At 45.1% G+C, this 17,367-nt stretch overlaps 1 protein-coding gene across 2 annotated transcripts in view; it reads right to left on the bottom strand.

Moving 5' to 3' along the window:
• Positions 1 to 793: 793 nt before the first annotated feature.
• The window catches only part of CHRM2 (cholinergic receptor muscarinic 2), a 106,014-nt gene continuing 89,440 nt past the window's right edge, over positions 794 to 17,367 (bottom strand). For both annotated transcript variants that reach the window (XM_038753211.1, XM_038753212.1), the window contains exon 2: positions 794 to 7,606. In XM_038753211.1, coding sequence (XP_038609139.1) covers positions 6,153 to 7,559 — 1,407 coding nt within the window. In that variant the 5' untranslated portion in view covers positions 7,560 to 7,606 and the 3' untranslated portion in view covers positions 794 to 6,152. The remainder of the gene's footprint in view (positions 7,607 to 17,367) is intronic.

Raw genomic sequence — 17,367 nt, 5'->3', positions numbered from 1 at the left:
GGGTCTTCATCTCCCTCTTCAAATTTATTTAGTAACTTCCTGCATTTAAAATTTCTGCTGCAGAAGCAATGATGTCAAACTGCTTCCCAGGGATGGAAAATGTTTAAGATCGTGATTTGAGCTGTCAGCCGTGATAATCAATCCCTGTCCTTTCTTCCTCACAGGAATTATTTTCACTGTAGGGTAGTTATTGCCCAGGGAGCGTCTGTTTGGTTCACATTTCATGTAATGGATTCTGGGTTTCTCTAGTGATGATGCATCAATCAGTGGTATTTACTAAGCGCTTACTGTGTGCAGAGCACTGTAATAAGTACTTGGGAGGATGATAAATCCTGCTGCTTAATTGGAAGCTCCTTGAAGGCAGGGACTGTCTTCAACTTTTATCATAGGTCCCTGAGCATCTAGCACAGAGCTCTGCACCAAGGAAGCACTGATTAAATCTTGATGATGGTGACCATAATTATAGGCTTGGGAGTTAGCAGCCTCAATCCAAGATCTCAGGTTTGGGGTTGAGGGAGGCCATAGTTTGGGAAGTTCATCTCTATGTGGCATCTAAGGATTATAAAGACCCAACTTTTTTGCTGTTGTTGTTAGTGCTACTCTTAATGGCATTTGTTAAGTGCTTGCAATGTGCCACACATTGTACAAAGTACAGGGGTAGATACAAAGAGAGGGATGGGCAAAATCCAAACCCCATGTGGGGCTCACAGTCTTAATCCACATTTTACAGATGAGGTAACAGGCAGAGAAGTTAAGTGACTTGCCCAAGGTCACCCAGAAGACAAGTGGCAGAGATGAGATGAGAACCCAGAGCCTCTGACTCCACTAGGCTACTCTGCTTCTGGTTCATGCCTGTGTGTATTTGTACTAAAGACCAAAATCATTACCTGTGAAACTGGATTCTGCCAGTGCCCCTTCCTTGTAGCAAGGGAGACTCTGGCAGAAACTGCAGGAACTTTGTCATCCTCCTCACCTGTATTTATCTGTACCTAATGAGCACCTACTCTGAGCAGAACACTGTTCAAAGTGTTAGGGTTGGACAGGGGCCCTTTTTAGAACCAGCAAGGAGCACAGCAAACAGTCTGCTGACAGACAATCATCACCCAACTTAAGGTCAGAGCACCTAAAACCTGAAATCCTGTCAGAGACCAGACACTAAAATCGGCCTCTCCAAACCTTTCTTGAAAAGTCACAGGGAGTTGGGGGGATGCCTGGTTTTTACCTCAAGAATGTTGAAGAATATTAGTTGATATATTTTTGATGGTCAGTAATGGATACAAAAGTGAGCATGTGTGTGTGTGCATGTGTGTTGTGTGTCTGTGTAAGGTGATGGAGAAAAGTGTGATTCAGAAATCCATACAATGTCCAGTGTGTTTTTTAGACTCCAAAGCCACAGCTGATCCCCAGCGACCAAGTCCATCATCTGGTGTAGAAATGTTCACCCTTCGTTTGACTTACAGCTCGGGGAGCCAGGAGGGAACAGAATCTGTCAGGAAGCAGACTCCTTCCGGGATGGGAAGCAGGGAAGTCATAGTCCCATTGCCCCGGAAGCTGCTGATGTTCCATCGTCCTGATGTCCCAGCTGCGCCAACAGCTACTCTGAAGCGGCCTTGCCAGTTCTCGGCAGAACGATAGGAAAGAGAGGAACACAACGGTGTGATCTTCAACCCTTGGGGAAGGGGTAAGCGGGACGTAGTGCTCTGCTCTGGGACCTAGCCCGAGCAGTGAGGGCTCATATTGATTGATGTTGAATCACGCGACCCAGCGGCCTCCAGCTGAACCCTGGAGTGGTATCCCTGGCCTTTGAACCCTGTTTGCAGAAGGACCCCCTGCAAAACATTTTCCTTTTCATCTCCTCTGCCATTATCCTTTGAACAGTCTTCGCCAAATCACTTTCCTCTTCACGCTCTGTGACCCCCAAAGCCGAGGAGGGTAGCGAGGAACTTGAAGACTGGACTGGATTCCCCACCAACAAGCCACAAGCGCAAGATCGGTGAAGATCGGTGCCGTTAGATGGACAGTTTAGCCGGAACGAATGTTACCGTGGAGTAGGAGGGGACACACAAGCACAAAATGCTATTGTCACATCAGTCTAGATCAGCAGTAGATTTATTCTTTTTTTTCTAAGAGATAATGAAAATCAGTGCCATGCTATTTGAGATTATAAAACAGTTTCATATAGGTATGGTTTTGGCCTTATTTGCTTGATTCTTCTCTGTTAAAAAAAATACTATATCTCGTGAATAAATGGGAGCACAAACATCTACCTCTGCTATTCGGAAAGCAGATCGACACATCTTCTTATGCAATATATGCCATATTACATAGATCGGGTGTACAGTTTATCGATGCATACACTGATAGGGATACACACTGTACACGTCCGTTACTTCATGTAGAGTGCGTGTACTGTATGCACACAGCTCATTCCAGTAATATAACAGCCAATGCACACACGATCCATGCTGCATCGTGCACCCTGTTGAGACAAGCACAGTTAAGAGGCCTGGGATTGTATACACATGCTGAAAATACACTGCACCATTCAACCAACACTGGGAACTTCTCTAGTCTTCAGTGTTGAGATTGTGGAAAAGGAGATTAATAAACTAATAAAAACTAGGGATGACCAAACAAATGGGGACACTATGAGCTCTGCTAATCCCGAACCTCCAATCTTTCTGAAATTGATTCAATTGTATTTATTAAGTGCTTACTGTATGCAGAGCATTGTACTAAGTGCTGAAATGCTTTCTCTGGGTTCCAGCTCGTGCTATGGACAGAGAAGCAAGGAACAGCCATGACCGAGTGGAAAGACCAGGGATCCAGGACTCAGGAGACCTGAGTTCAAATTCCATTTCAGCCCTTGCCTGCTAGAGGTCCTTGGGCAAGTCACTTAACCCTGCCAGGGCCTCAGTTTCCTCAACTGTAAAGTGGAGATAAAGATATCTGTTTTCCCTGCCCCTGAGACTATAAGTCTCGACTGGGACTGAGACTATTCAATCCAATTATCTTCTATTTACTCCAGCTCTTGGTACGTAAGAAGCACTTAGCAAATACCAAAACTAAAACAGACAAAGTTTCAGGGCTGTAGTAAAATGCCATTTTATGTTAAAAGATTTATTCCAAAATCCAGACGGATATGGAATACTGTAGCCTAACTCTTAAAAATGGGGACTGGGTGAAGGTCAAGAGAGAAAGGTGAAATATGCTCCTTAGAGCAGTGAACCCTAAAAAGCCCTTTAGGAATGTAACTTATTCATTGGGAGGCAAGAGTTGGCAGAGGCTTTAGGAGAAGTCACTTTTTTGGATAAAAACATGTTCTGGAATTTGGGTTCTCACCATCCTTTTGGGATGGAGATTATTTAGTCTACCAGAAGAGGAACAGTTCTTACTGAACTTAGTTTTTCACCTTCCCATACTCATTTCTCCTCAGTAGAGTATCACAGAAGCTCTAGACTCACTCTCCCCCAACTAGTAGAGTATCACAGAAGTTCTAGATTTCCCTCTCTTTCAACTTAGTAGACTATCACAGAGGCTCTAGATTCTCTCCTCACTAGTAAAGTATCACAGAAGCTCTAGAATCCCTCTTTCACCCAACCAATAGAGTATCATGTAAGTTCAAGTCTCACTGAGCTACCAAGACTGTGGCAGACCTCTGGTGAGCATTCATTTCCTTGACAACTTATAATCAGAACGACAGAACGAGAATTTATAACATCATGAATAGTGTCCATGGGAATGATGCTAGATCTAAATAGAGACCTTGCTTTGCATCCCCAGCAGGGTAACTACACCACAATAAAATGAAAAGTCAGATGGTCACCTCCCTATGTCACATCTGACCATTTCCTCATCCTGTCGGATACCGAATTTGGAGTTTCACTTCTGGACATGAAATGGGGGATAGTGTTACCTTCAATGAGACGCACCCTAATTTGATATGGAGGAAGGAAGAAAGATTAAGCTTCCTAGGTGAGTATCTTGAGAATGCAAAAGGCCATCGTTTTGAAATCTGGCTTGGAAGACTATGTATCTTGGTACTTTACCCAGCTATAACTGTATCACGTGTTTGAACCACAAATAAGAACCTAGGACGTCACTGGCTTTCTCCTGGGTGAATGTCAGTCCGCACAATGCTTCCATACATTTGGATTAAAATGGAACCATCTTAAAAGGAAGGACTCTATAATGCCGCTCTTTGGATAATACAGTTCATGGCAGCAACCTGTGTGGCTGTGGAAGCTCAGAGAAGCTGACAAATCCACTTACATTCATCTGTGAGACTGTACTGAGTTGGTCCTGTTTTCTTTTAGGCCATAACAGACATTATTACAGAAGGACTCGTCATTTTTTAGCCAGGAGGATCCTGAAGCAGATCCGATGGAGACAGAATTGGCAACGTTCGATTGGCATTTGGAATCTGCTCTCTTAGTGGACCTCCTTAAACTCCTCTCTCCTTTCTCGTTGCTGCCCCGCTACAGACTATCACAAAAGCAACAGGGCACCAGGGCCTGGAGAAGAGGAAAGGCTTGGAAATCTGTTGTCTGGGGCCAGAGCCAGGAAACATTTGAGGTGACTATGATAATCCAGAGATTAAACAGTTGGCCTCCTGCCTTAGAGTGACACTCATGGCGGTGGGATGGCCCTGGAGTTGGCATTGCAGAAATATGGCAGAAAGGGACACAGATTAGTTAGCATATGTTTGCCCAGCACAGTGGAGGCCCCTGCTCCATCTCCCAGTTTCCATGTCTGATGAGCAGAATGACTGTTGTAAGTAATCTTTAGGCTCCACCAACATAGGGGGCCGCAATCCCACGAAAGAGCACCTGAGGTGTCAACTTCCAATGCTCCAGCCCTAGATGCTCCACTGCTGGTCATCATATGAACCATGATTGGCCACCTGCTCGACCGATCTGGGAGGTGGGAGAGAGGAGGAGGAGGTTACCTCTGATTTAGAGGCCCAACTGTACTGAACTTCGATGGTGAGCACGCTTAGCTGGACCGTCCAAGGCGAGAAATAGCCGTGTCCCTCTGCTGACTGGATCTGAATACGTGACCGTACCTCTTTCTGCTAAGATTTCAGATGTAACAGTCAGACACATGCTCAAACCCATTCAGGCCCGCATCACCTCTCTCCCTTCGGTCCCCTTGGCCCATTGCTCATAACTGTGATATAAATCCACGCGGTCTCCATTGGTTTCTTCTAGCCAAACTCTCCGACAACTAATTTGATGAAGGCCCTAAATGCACAGGTGACTCTGTGTCCTCATCATCGTACCCAGGGCAGGTTGCTGAGTCGCATCGAGGTATAGGGGCAGGAAAGGCCGAGGAGATAAAAGGTGCTTTAAATGAACCAAGTCCTCAAAAGCTTTGGCTTACATGGACCCAAGTCGGCTCAAAGGGCAGAGTTAGTTCTCCATCTTCTCTGTCCAAGCTTGGCCAGCCAGACACCAAAGAAGCCAGGAGATTCTCCCAATGCTTGGGGTTTTATACCAGCTTTTTCTGGTGCTTTTTCTGTGGGTCTCCTTTGGGCGATGGGAAAGAGGTGAATGGGAGCAAACACGGCCTCTTGTTACATTCGCTTTCTCCAAGCCAGATCCTGACCAAAGTAACCCAGTTATCCTCAAGCTTAGCAGACTCTCTCTCAGCCCCTTTGTCTCCCTGACTTATTTTCTTATCTACTCATCAAACAGATTTCCAAACAGGTTGGTATGTGTACATATATGTTTTTCAGACGAACGCTTAGTAATAAACCAAAAAAAAAAAAACCCAAACTGGGGAGAGGTGGGGGTATTGTTATTGTACAGGAACGGACACAACTGGAGAGTCAGAAAGCCCTTCCTCACAGTAGTATGATCAGTACGTCAAGTCCAAGCCGACCACCGGCTCCTATCCTCCCAACAATCTTCTCAGTCCCGGTCCGATCCCAGACCGAAAAGGAAGTTAAAGGGGAGTCCTCCAGCGATGGCAGAGAGAGCCGGCCCCCAGTGAATTTCTCCATCGGACGTTGGGACCGCCCGTTCCGTATGAAGAGCGTAAAGTGCTGTGGCAGAGTTTTTAAAACTGGGAATCTGTCCTTCCCTTCTCCTCCACCCCTTCCCTGTCCCTCCCCCTTTTTGTTTTTTCCAAGCTCTTTCCCTTGTCACCCTTTACCTCGTGGCTCCTATGTTCTTGTAGTGACACAAAAGGAGGTGTTTGAAGGTCTTCTTGAAGGTGGCGTTACACAGGGCATAGCAAGCGGGGTTGATGGTGCTGTTGATATAACAGAGCCAGTAGCCTATCGTCCAGACCGTGTTGGGGATGCAGGTGGCGCAGAAGGTATTGATGAGCACCATGACATTGTACGGGGTCCAGGTCATGATGAAGGCCAAGAGAATGGCCAGGATAGTCCTCGTCACTTTCTTTTCTCTGGAAGGGGGCGGTTTCTTCTTGGCCGGCTGCTTGGTCATCTTGACAATCTTGCGGGCCACTACGTTCTGCCTGTCGTTCCCGTTCTGGCCCTGGGCCCCCGCGACCTCCGCCGAAACGTGGATGGGGGCACAGCAGTCGCCCTTCTCAGTCTTGGTCACTATGCGGATGCCCTTGAACTGGGAGTTGTCCGCTTTGGAGCGTCCCTGGGAGGCGGCCCCCTGTCCGGTCTCTCTGCCGACTTCTTCCTCCCTCATGTTGGAAGCGACAACGCTGACCGAGGTGGAGTCATTGGAGCTCTCTTTCTCTTCCCCCGGGATGCAATCTTCCAGGCTGGCCTCCCCAGTGGCCTTGCCGTTCTGCACTTTGCCATGGTCCAGCCTGTCATCTCCGGTGGGCAGGTTATTGTTGCTGGGCTTCACTATCCTCCCCTGGACCAGGCTGGGAGAGACCGGATCCTGATTGGCCACCGGCTCTTTCTTGTCCTTTTTGATCCTGCTCTTGCTGGCCCGGGATATGTGCCAGTACAGGACCGTCATGATGATGACGGGCAGGTAGAAGGCGGCTATGGCCGTGCCGAAGGTCACGGCGGCGTTGGAAAAGAACTGGATGTAGCACTCTCCTTCTTTGACAGTCCGCACCCCGACGATGAACTGCCAGAACAAGATGGCGGGGGCCCACAGGATGAAGGAAAGCACCCAGGCCGCCGCGATCATCATGCCTGCCATCTTGGTCGTGCGCCGGACTGGATAGGTCAGCGGCTTGGTGACGCAGAAGTACCGGTCGAAGCTGATGATGAGCAGGTTCATGACGGAAGCGTTACTGGCCACGTAGTCCAAGGCCAACCACAGGTCACACACTACGGCCCCCAGGGGCCAGTAACCGATCACAGTGTACAGCGTGTACAGGTTCATGGAGAAGACGCCGATGATGAGGTCCGCGCAGGCCAAGCTGAACAGGAAGTAGTTGTTGACCGTCTGGAGGTGCCGGTTGACTTTGATGGAGACCATGACCAGGATGTTCCCGATGATGGTGACCAGGCTCAGGGATCCGGCGACCAGAACGATGAACACCACTTCCACGGTTTTATAGGGGCTCCCCAGAACCAGCCCATCATCGGTGGAGTTCAAGGACGTTGAATTATTCATTTTGGGTTCTGGGCTCGGTCGCTACGTGGCCAATTAACCATTTAGTCCTGTAGGAAAAAGAAAAAGAACTCCATATAAAATACACTTTGATTTTCACCCAGAGAGCGGTCCTCTTTCCCTGCATCTCTTCCTCTCCCTTCTCCCAAAGAGTGACATCGGAGAAGCATTGGACAATTCTTTGGCCAAAAGAGCAACTGAACCAAAGTAAGCCACGGCGCATTTTGGAGTTACAGCCGTGGACAAATCTACTGTACTTGGATCTTAGGATAGAGGGTGAACTAGTCTATCTGGTGCTCAACCAAGCCAATTGGCCCTGGCTCGTAATCTGGGGAACCAGGAAATCAAGCAAGGCCTGGACATTTTCACCTGTGGGCCAGTAAGAATTAAGGTAACATTGGCAGCTTGTTGTGGGCAGAGAATGTGTCCACTAGTTCTATTGTGCCATACTCTCCCAAGCTCTTCATACGGCGCTCTGCACATGGTAAGCACTTAATGAATGCCATCAATTGACTGATTGGTTAATTCAGAGCAATATCCTTTTCTCCTTCAGCTTCCAAGGAACTCTCAATGTAATATGGGTCCGTGTGGGAAAAGCTTTTGAGAACTTTAGGGCTGGAAGAGTTCGGGAGGGCTGATTTTTCATCTGGAATTGGAATCTATTAATTGGTGAGGTTTTGAGACTTCTACTATGTGCATAGCACTGTTCTAGATGCTTGGGAAAGAACAAAAGAGGTGGAGGACAGGACCTTTCTCCTCTAGACTCTAAGCTCCTCTAGACTTTAAGCTCATTGTGGGCAGGGAATGAGTCTGTTATATTGTTCATTCATTCATTCATTCAATTGAATTTATTGAGCACTTATTATGAGTGGAGCACCATACTAAGTGTTTGGGAGAATACAATATAACAAAACTCTCCCAAGAACTTAGTACAGTTCTCTACAAAGAATAAGTGCTCAATAAATACAATAGACTGACTGATTCTACCCTCAAGGAGGCTTTAGTCTACAATTGATCTGTGCCTTTATCTCTCTGCACATAAAGACCCACATCTCTCAGATTTATTGTGAAAACTAGTAGATCAAAACATTCCAAAAGAAAGAAAAGTGGGGTCATCGTTACCATCGAAACAGCCCAATCCCAATGTCAGGAAAATGAGGGAACAAATCTTAATAGAGTGGCCACCGATATCTAGAGATGAACAGCTAATAAGCAATAATATAGCAATGTAGTCTAACGAAGATTGGATTACACAGACAAGTGTTTTCATCTGGTGTTACAAAATAATGGATTAAAGAAACAGATAAACTGGACATTCTCTCTGTTACATCTCCCTTTCAGGGTTTTCTAAGGGTTAGCCACAGAAGGCAGGATTTGATGTGTGAAAGAGGCCGTTGGCATAGCAGAAACCATGGTTGTAGAAAATGGCACTGTTCCTGATATTTCAAGCTGGGAAAGGAGCCTGAACATCATTTAGAGCCCCAACCAGTGGGGAAGTACTGTGGCTTAGTGGAAAGAGCACAGGCCTGAGAGTCCGAGGACGTAGGTTCTAACCCCGGCTCCACCACTTTTCTGCTTTGTGACCTTGAGCAAATCATTTAACTTTTTGTGCCTCACTTAATTCATCTGTAAAATGGGGATTAAGACTTTGAACCCCATGTGGGACAGGGACTGTTTCCAACCTGATTATCCTTTCCAGCGCTTAGGTACAGTGCTTGTCACCCAGTAAGCACTTAACAAATACTATAGGAAAAAAAAAAAAGCAAATCCAACTATCTTCGTGGCAGCTACTTCTAATTGGCTTTGATCCACAGACTTTCCCATCTGGTGAAAGCAAGTTGAATAGATAGGTCCAGAGACTAGACAGTCTGATGAGCTATTTTCACTTAATCACCGCAGATTGCCTTTGACTAATCACATGTCCATGTTTAATCTAAAATATTCTGCTTATTGAAATTTCCTTTGGGGAATAACTTAGAGTTGCAATTAAACTTCCTCTGGGCATTTTAATTAATCCAACAGCGAGTATGTGTAATTGTTGGAATCTTGGCTGTGTACGAGACTCGAAGGTGCCTGGTTAAAAATAAATCATGTCTCAGGGTCTGATATTTTCATTCACACAGAAAGTTTACCTAACCATTTAAACATCATAAGAGAATCGTTTCCTCCTTTGACTTGTTACAGTCTATTGCCGAAAACCACTGGCACTTCATGGGGCATAAGTCCAAGTGCTTCATTTAGAAATGAGTTAGTCAACAATATTTAGAGTGCTAGTAACTGCTGAAATATCTCGCCCAGAGGTGACCTGTGAAATGGATGAGGGCACAGCTGTGTCTGCTGCTGTAAAGGCCTCAGAGATATTTCAGTCTATTCCCAGAGACAGCTCCCATTCTCCTGACCAGCACTCTCTCACTGGGTTCCTCTGGGTCCTGGGGGATGATGATAATAATGTTATTTGTTAAGGTCTTCATATGTGCCAGGCACTGTATTAAGCACAAGGACACTATACTAAGCTCTGGCAAGCAGCGTGGCTCAGTGGAAAGAGCCCGGGCTTTGGAGTCAGAGGTCATGGGTTCAAATCCCGGCTCTGCCAATTGTCAGCTGTGTGACTTTGGGCAAGTCACTTAACTTCTCTGGGCCACAGTTACCTCACCTGTAAAATGGGGATTAAGATTGCGAATCCCACATGGGACAACCTGATCACCTTGTAACCCCCAGCGCTTAGAACAGTGCTTTGCACATAGTAAGCACTTAACAAATACCATTATTATTATTATTATTACTAAGCGCTGGGGCATTGAACTAAAGGTGAGAGAGTATGGATGGCCCCATGCCGACCATCACCACTATTGCAAAAACACCCAAATCTTCCTGCTGGTGGCAGGACAGACCTTACCCCCACAAACTGTGGGGCCATGTTCACCCCAAATGGCGAGCGATCAGAAAAAGTTAATTTCTGTTTTTTCATGGGCATGGTGGGCGAGGAATTCTCTCTCAGTGACACTCACACCCACAAATATAATGTCACTGTTGGCAGCAGTGTCTACTACGTAGTCTACTATGGCTTTTCTATTGCAACAGTGTTCAAGGTACCTTGGCACACATAAAAGAAAACCAAGACATGCTGCCTGAATTAAAGGGGTGAGCGATCTTAAAGGGGAGGGGGAGCAAAATTGCAAATCAACTAAAGAGCTTTGGACATTCATTCATTCAATCGTATTTATTGAGCGCTTACTGTGTGCAGAGCACTGTACTAAGCACTTGGGAAGGACAAGTAGGCAACGTATAGAGATGGTCCCTACCCAACAATGGGCTCACAGTCTAGAAGGGGGAGACAGACAACAAAACAAAACAAAACATCATATAGAACATACAAGCTAGATAGCTGCTCAACAACAGAAGAGAGTTGCACTTGATTTATAGACGGTACATGAGTGCTCAGTCTTCACCAGAGTGACTTCAGTTAGGTGAAGTAATCTGGAGGTGATTTATAATAATAATAATGATGGCATTTGTTAAGTGCTTACTATGTGTGAAGCACTGTTCTAAGTGCTGGGGGAGGGGGATATAAGGGTGATCAGGTTGTCCCACGGGGGGCTCACAGTCTTAATCCCCATTTTACAGATGAGGTAACTGAGGCACAGAGAAGTTAAGTGACTTGCCCAAAGTCACACAGCTGACAGTTGGCGGAGCTGGATTTGAACCCATGACCTCCAGCACCCAAGCCCGGGCTCTTTCCACTGGGCCACGCTGCTTCTCAGGAAGTGTTTTAAGTAGAGTTTGAAAGAAAACCAGGGGTATGGCTGACTAAGGGGAGAATTTCACCATTTTTGTGTGATTCACAGACTTTCCAGAAATTGTTTTTTTACCCTGGAAGAAAGTGTTTTATTTTATCTCTCAAATATACCCATTCTTGATCTCCAGACTTCACCCGAAGCAATTAATTCCTCAGCTAAGACATCTTACTTTGCAGCTGTGGATGCAATAATAAATAAATGATTTATTTATATTAATGTCTGTCTCCCCTCCTAGACTGTAAGCTCTTTGTGGGCAGGGACTGTGTCCACCAGCTCTGTTGTTTGGTACTCTCCCAAGCACTTAGTGCAGTGCTCTGCACACAGTAAGCACTCAGTAAATACCACCGATGATGATAATGATGATGATGATGATTATGGATGGTGATGATGGAGATATCCCATTCAGGCTGAATGGATTCCTGGATGACAAAGTAACAGTGGCAGAGGAACACTTCAAAGAATGAAAGATTTTATTTTGAAACCATTACTGAATTATCTGTATGAGTCACCTCAGGATTTAAAAGTTGATCCACCAATGTTTGTCTGTAGCTTCTGGTTGTCTGTTCTTTTCTAAAAGCAGTGTCTGGTGGAATTTTGAGGCCACTGGTACAATTCTCCCTTCCTTAACAGGGTGACCTTTGCTAAATCACTTAACATTCTGGCCTTCAGTTTTGAAAGTTGCTCATTGTGGGTAATATTCGATGTGAACAATTGTAAAGCACTTTGCCAGTGTCAAAAGGTACGTCAAAGGACAAGCTTGAAAACAACTGTTTAAAATCGGTCGGCCCACCAAAATTCAGGCAGTCCCCAAAATGGGCATAGGCATCAACCTACGCTCACCGGGACTTCCTCTTGGGCCTCCTCCCTGTCACCACGTTCTGCCACTCCCCACTGCATCAGGAAAAGAGAACATGAATTCACTCCTGCAGCTTTTAGACTAGCTTCTTTACTAATCAAATCTCTCACTAGCCAATCAGAGGGGGTAGACAGGAGAGGCATAAGAGTCTGTCAGTCAGTCGTATGTATTGAGCACTTACTGTGTGCAGAGCACTCACTGTACTAAGCACTTGGGAGAGTACAATATAACAATAAACAAACACATTCCCTGCTCACAATGAGCTTGCAGTGTAGAGATGTTCTATCTCTCACAAGGCTCTCTGCCTGAAGATGTTTAGAACCCAGGTCCCTAGGCATTGGCTTATAATAATAATAATGGTATTTGTTAAGTGCTTACTATGTGCCAGGCACTGTACTAAGCCCTGGAGTGGATACAAGCAACTTGGGTTGGACATAGTCCCTGTCCCAAGTGGGGCTCACAGTCTCTATCCCCATTTTCCAGATGAGGTAACTGAGGCACAGAGAAGTGAACTGACTTGCCCAAGGTCACACAGCAGACAAATGGCGGAATCAGGGCTAGAAACCAAGACTTTCTTATTCCCAGGCCCATGCTCTATCCACTACGCCATGCCCCTTCCAGCTGGAATACAGCGGCAACTGGTTCCACTGGTTCCAACAGTGATTGCGAAAGTTGAGGATTGGTCTATTTCCCATTAGGCTTTGAATGTGTTGAGTCTTTTTTCATCTTTTGGTAATCTTTTAACCTTTTAATGTGTGACAGAGGGGAGAACAAATGCCATACTCTTTGGTATTAAGTATTGCAAAGTGATTCTGCTCCACACGCCCTTGGAGATTGACAATTTTCTGCCATTCGGATAGGAACCAAAAGTCATTATGCAAGTAAAATCCCAATTTCATAGCCAGAATAACCTCTCTCCAGAACAAACTCACCATTTCTTGGTTTCTCCAGGACCTGAAAGGACAAAAATGATAAGGATCGGCAGAGCAAGAATGTATCATTGCAGAGAGGTAGAAGCCAGTAGAAAAGGGGTTGGTGTTCCTTTACTTGATTAATTCCCAACAGTACTATAAAAGCATCAGTCTTAACAAATTATTCATTCATTCATTCATTCAATCGTATTTATTGAGCTCTTACTGTGTGCAGAGCACTGTTCTAAGCGCTTGGGAAGTACAAGTTGGCAACATATAGAGACAGTCCCTACCCAGCAGTGGGCTCACAGTCTAGAAGAATTATGATAATCGTTAAGTGCTAAGATCCAAACATGGTTCTAAGCCCTGGGATACTTGCAAGATAATTAGGTCAGATACAGTCTCTGTCCCAAATGGATTTCCAAGTCTAAGTAAGATACAGAACAAGGTATGTAATCTCCATTTTGCAGATGAGGAAACTGAGGTCCAGGGAAGTTAAGTGACTTGCCCAAGGTCACACAGTGGGAAAGTGGCAGAACCGGGAGTAGAACCCAGGTCCTTTGACTCCCAAGCCCCTGCTCTTTCCACTAGGCCACACCGCTTCTCTAGTGTTTATGCAAATATACCCATCCTGAGCACCTCTGTGTATTTATCTAATCAACTGTACATTCAGTTATTCATTTTCGTTATTCTGTTCGTTAATATTTTTTATGGCAGTCTGCCCCACTAGATTGTAAATCTTTTAGTACTAGGAGATCTCGCCTACTAATTCTATTGTACCCTCCCAAATGCTTAGTACAGTTTCTCGCATGAACAAGGTGCTTAGTGAATACTCTAGATGGATTGACTGAAAGAAGGTGCTGGAAAAAAGTAATAGGGAAGAAGGATTTGTTGCCATTCTCTCTCAATCTTGCCACATCCTCTTTCACCTCTGCCTCCACCGTTCTTTGGGGCAGGCATTTATCACTGATGCCAGCACCTCTCTTATCCAGTCAATCAGTGGTATTTCTTGAGTGCTTACTGTGAGCAGAGCAATGTACTAAATGCTTGGACGAGTACAATACAACAGAGTTGGTAGACATGATCTCTGCCCACAAGGAGCTGGAAGAAGTCTGGAAATACAAGATCATCAAATCTCAGTCCCTCTATCACACAGGGCTCACAGTCTAAGATGGCACAGAGCAGGTATTTACTCTCCATTGTACCGATGAGGAAACTGAGAACAAGAGAGAATAAGTGACTTGTCCAAGGTCACACAGACACCAGTGGCAGAGGTAGGATTAGAACTGGGGTCTCCGGACTCCTAATCTCTTGGTCTTTCCACTAGGCCCCATAGTCTCTCTCTGAAGTCCATGGACACTTCATAAAAACAGACCTTTATAAGAAAAGGGGCTGCCAGGGATGCAGGATTTACAAGGAAAAAACAGGGATTTTCCATTCCTGAAACCATATCAAACTGAATTTATTCCTAGAGATATACCCGAATTGGTCAAGTCTCATACCCATCTGCCTTATCCATCCTGAACTCCCTTTTCTACCATTTTACTGAACTGCCCGAGTTCAGTTCCAGGGAAATGCACAGCATTCCCAGGTTTGATCCAAGGAACAAGAGTGAGAGTGATCTAGGTAAAAAACCTCAATGTATTCAGAGTCAGGTTTGGCTCCTGGACAAATACATTCTCTACAGGATATAAAGGCATGAATCAAGCAAGTGTAATGAAATGGTCTTTGAAAACAATTCATAAAGCAAAACCAGCTAATTAGAGTGCCAGAATTGCCTTTCGGTGGTTAATTGTTGTATATCTCTCCCTGTGATATTGGGGTTTTGAGCTTGCAACCAACAACCAGGACACAATACATTCTGAAAATCATAACACAGAATGCTAGGGAGACCATGAGCCTTGGGAAGCAAAATCACAGGGCTAGTTAGTTGATGAGCCAGCAGCAGAACAGAATCCACTTACTACGAAAGAGTCTGGAATGGAGGTGGTAATGATCTCAACTGGAAGAGCAATAGATCAAAGGGAGGGTGCTTGATGGGAGAGATCTCACTGTGCCCAATTAATACTTCTATCCATCCAAGTGAAATAATGATTATGTCATTTGTTAAGTGCTTACTATGTGCCAAACAATGTTCTAAGCAGTTAATCATATTTATTGAGTGCTTACTTTGTGCAGAGCCCTGTGCAATGCTTGGGAGAGTACAATATAACAAAAGTGTTCCCTGCCCACAGTGAACTTTTAGTATAGAGTTAGACAATTACCCTCCCCCACTTCAAAGCCTTATTGAAGGCACATCTCCATGAGGCCTTCCCTGACTAAGCTCTCCTTTCCTCTTCTCCCACTCCCTTCTACGTTGCCCTGATTTGCTCCCTCTAATCATCCCCCTTCCCAGCTCCACAGCACTCATGTACATATCTGTAATTTATTTATTTATATTCCTGTCTGCTTCCCCCTCCAGACTGTAAGCTCATTGTGGGCAGGGAATGTGCTTGTTTATGGTTATAATGTACTCTCTCAAGTACTGAGTACAGAGCTTTGTACACAGTAAGCGCTCAATAAATATGACTGACTGAATGAATTAATGGGAAGATACAAGATAATCAGGTTGGATATAGTCCCTTTCCCATATGGACCTCACAGTCTAGGTAGGAGAGAGTAGGACTCAATCCCCATTTTACAGATGAGGAAACGGAGGCACAGAGAAGTTGAGTGACTCGCCCAAGATCACATTGCAGATAAGAGGCAGAGCCAGGAGTAGAACTTGGGTCCTCTGAGTCCCAGGCCCCAGAACTCTTTCCGCTAGGCCATAGAGTTGGTCAGGATGATTATCCCTCCAGCCTTTGATGTCTTCTAGACTGTGAGCCCGTTGTTGGGTAGGGACCATCTCTATATGTTGCCAACTTCTCCTTCCCGAGCACTTAGTACAGTGCTCTGCACACAGTAAGCGCTCAATAAATACGAATGAATGAATGAATGAATGATGTCTGGAGTGAAAAGGTAAAGAGTGTGGCGTAAACCCTTGCAACCTGCCAATAGTGACTGCAGTGGAGGAAGAAGAAAGGGAGAACAAGAAGAAGGAGGAGGAAGAAGAGGAATATTTTCTTTTAAGATGGAAATGGGAAACAGTTTTCAAGAGAGGGGCTGAGCCAAACCTGTCTGGCGGATAATCAGACCTTCACAAAAGCAGCCTGTTTCCATTCAGTGACTATAATTTGGAAAAAAAAATAAGGACAAAGGAAATGAAATTTACCCTTGGAGAACAGCGGAGTTGTACATGATTAGGCAGCTGTACTCGAATCAGTGTCAATGTCTCATTTCTGTCTTGAGGGCTTGGGGATTTGTATTATAGTAAAAAAAAAAAACCAAGTCAGCTATGGTTTAATTGCTCCAAATTGGTTAATGCGCTGCTTTGAACACACTGGGGTGAATCCAGATTGTCCAGATATCAAAGTTGGCTCTGGCCCCGTGGTTGGAAGTTCCTGACCGAACACTGCTGTTCTCACAGCGACAATAACAACAACAACAATAATACTAATGATAATCATAATAATAATACTGTCCTATTTGTTACGCATGTACTGTGTGTCAAGGACTTTACTAAGCTCTAGGATACAAATGCTATAATCAGATGGGGCACAGTCCTTGTCCCACCTGGGGCTCTTGCTGTTAAGAGGGAGGGAGAAAATATATTTAATCCCCATTTTACAGATGAAAAACCGAATCATAGAGAAGTTAGCTGACTTGTGAAAGACCACAACAGCCAGCAGATAGTGGAGCCAGGATCAGAATCAGTATCAAATGCCTCCCAGTCCTGTGTTCTTGACACTAGGCCATTTTACTATCGATTGAGCTCTTACTGGGTGCAAAGCATTAAGTACTAAGATCTTCAGAGAGTGCAATTGTAAGAGACTCAGAAACATCTCCATACTAAATCTCACAACTCCTGCCAGAGCTCGGGTACGATGGCTGAAAATCAAATGCCAAGATGTCTCATGTAGAAAAATCTACTGTCCCATCAGAAATGAATAGAAAAGAGGGTATATGACTCTTCTCGTTAGGCCTGCTGCCTGATTTCTATTAGATCCTAGGCGTTTGGCTTTGTTTTCATGGCTGTATCATGCCCAGGACACGCCTGATGTTTCCAGTTGGCATCATGCCTGTGTGTGCTAGCTCTGGATAATCTCCCAAAAGCTTCAACGGGTTTAATTCCTAGTAGCATTCCCCTGCCAGCCTCCCATTAATTA

The sequence above is a fragment of the Tachyglossus aculeatus genome, chromosome 10 (assembly GCF_015852505.1).
Source record: "Tachyglossus aculeatus isolate mTacAcu1 chromosome 10, mTacAcu1.pri, whole genome shotgun sequence".
NCBI classification, from domain to species: Eukaryota; Metazoa; Chordata; class Mammalia; order Monotremata; family Tachyglossidae; genus Tachyglossus; species Tachyglossus aculeatus.
Note: the sequence above shows the minus strand (reverse complement) of the source record. Positions and strands in the feature narration are given on the sequence as shown.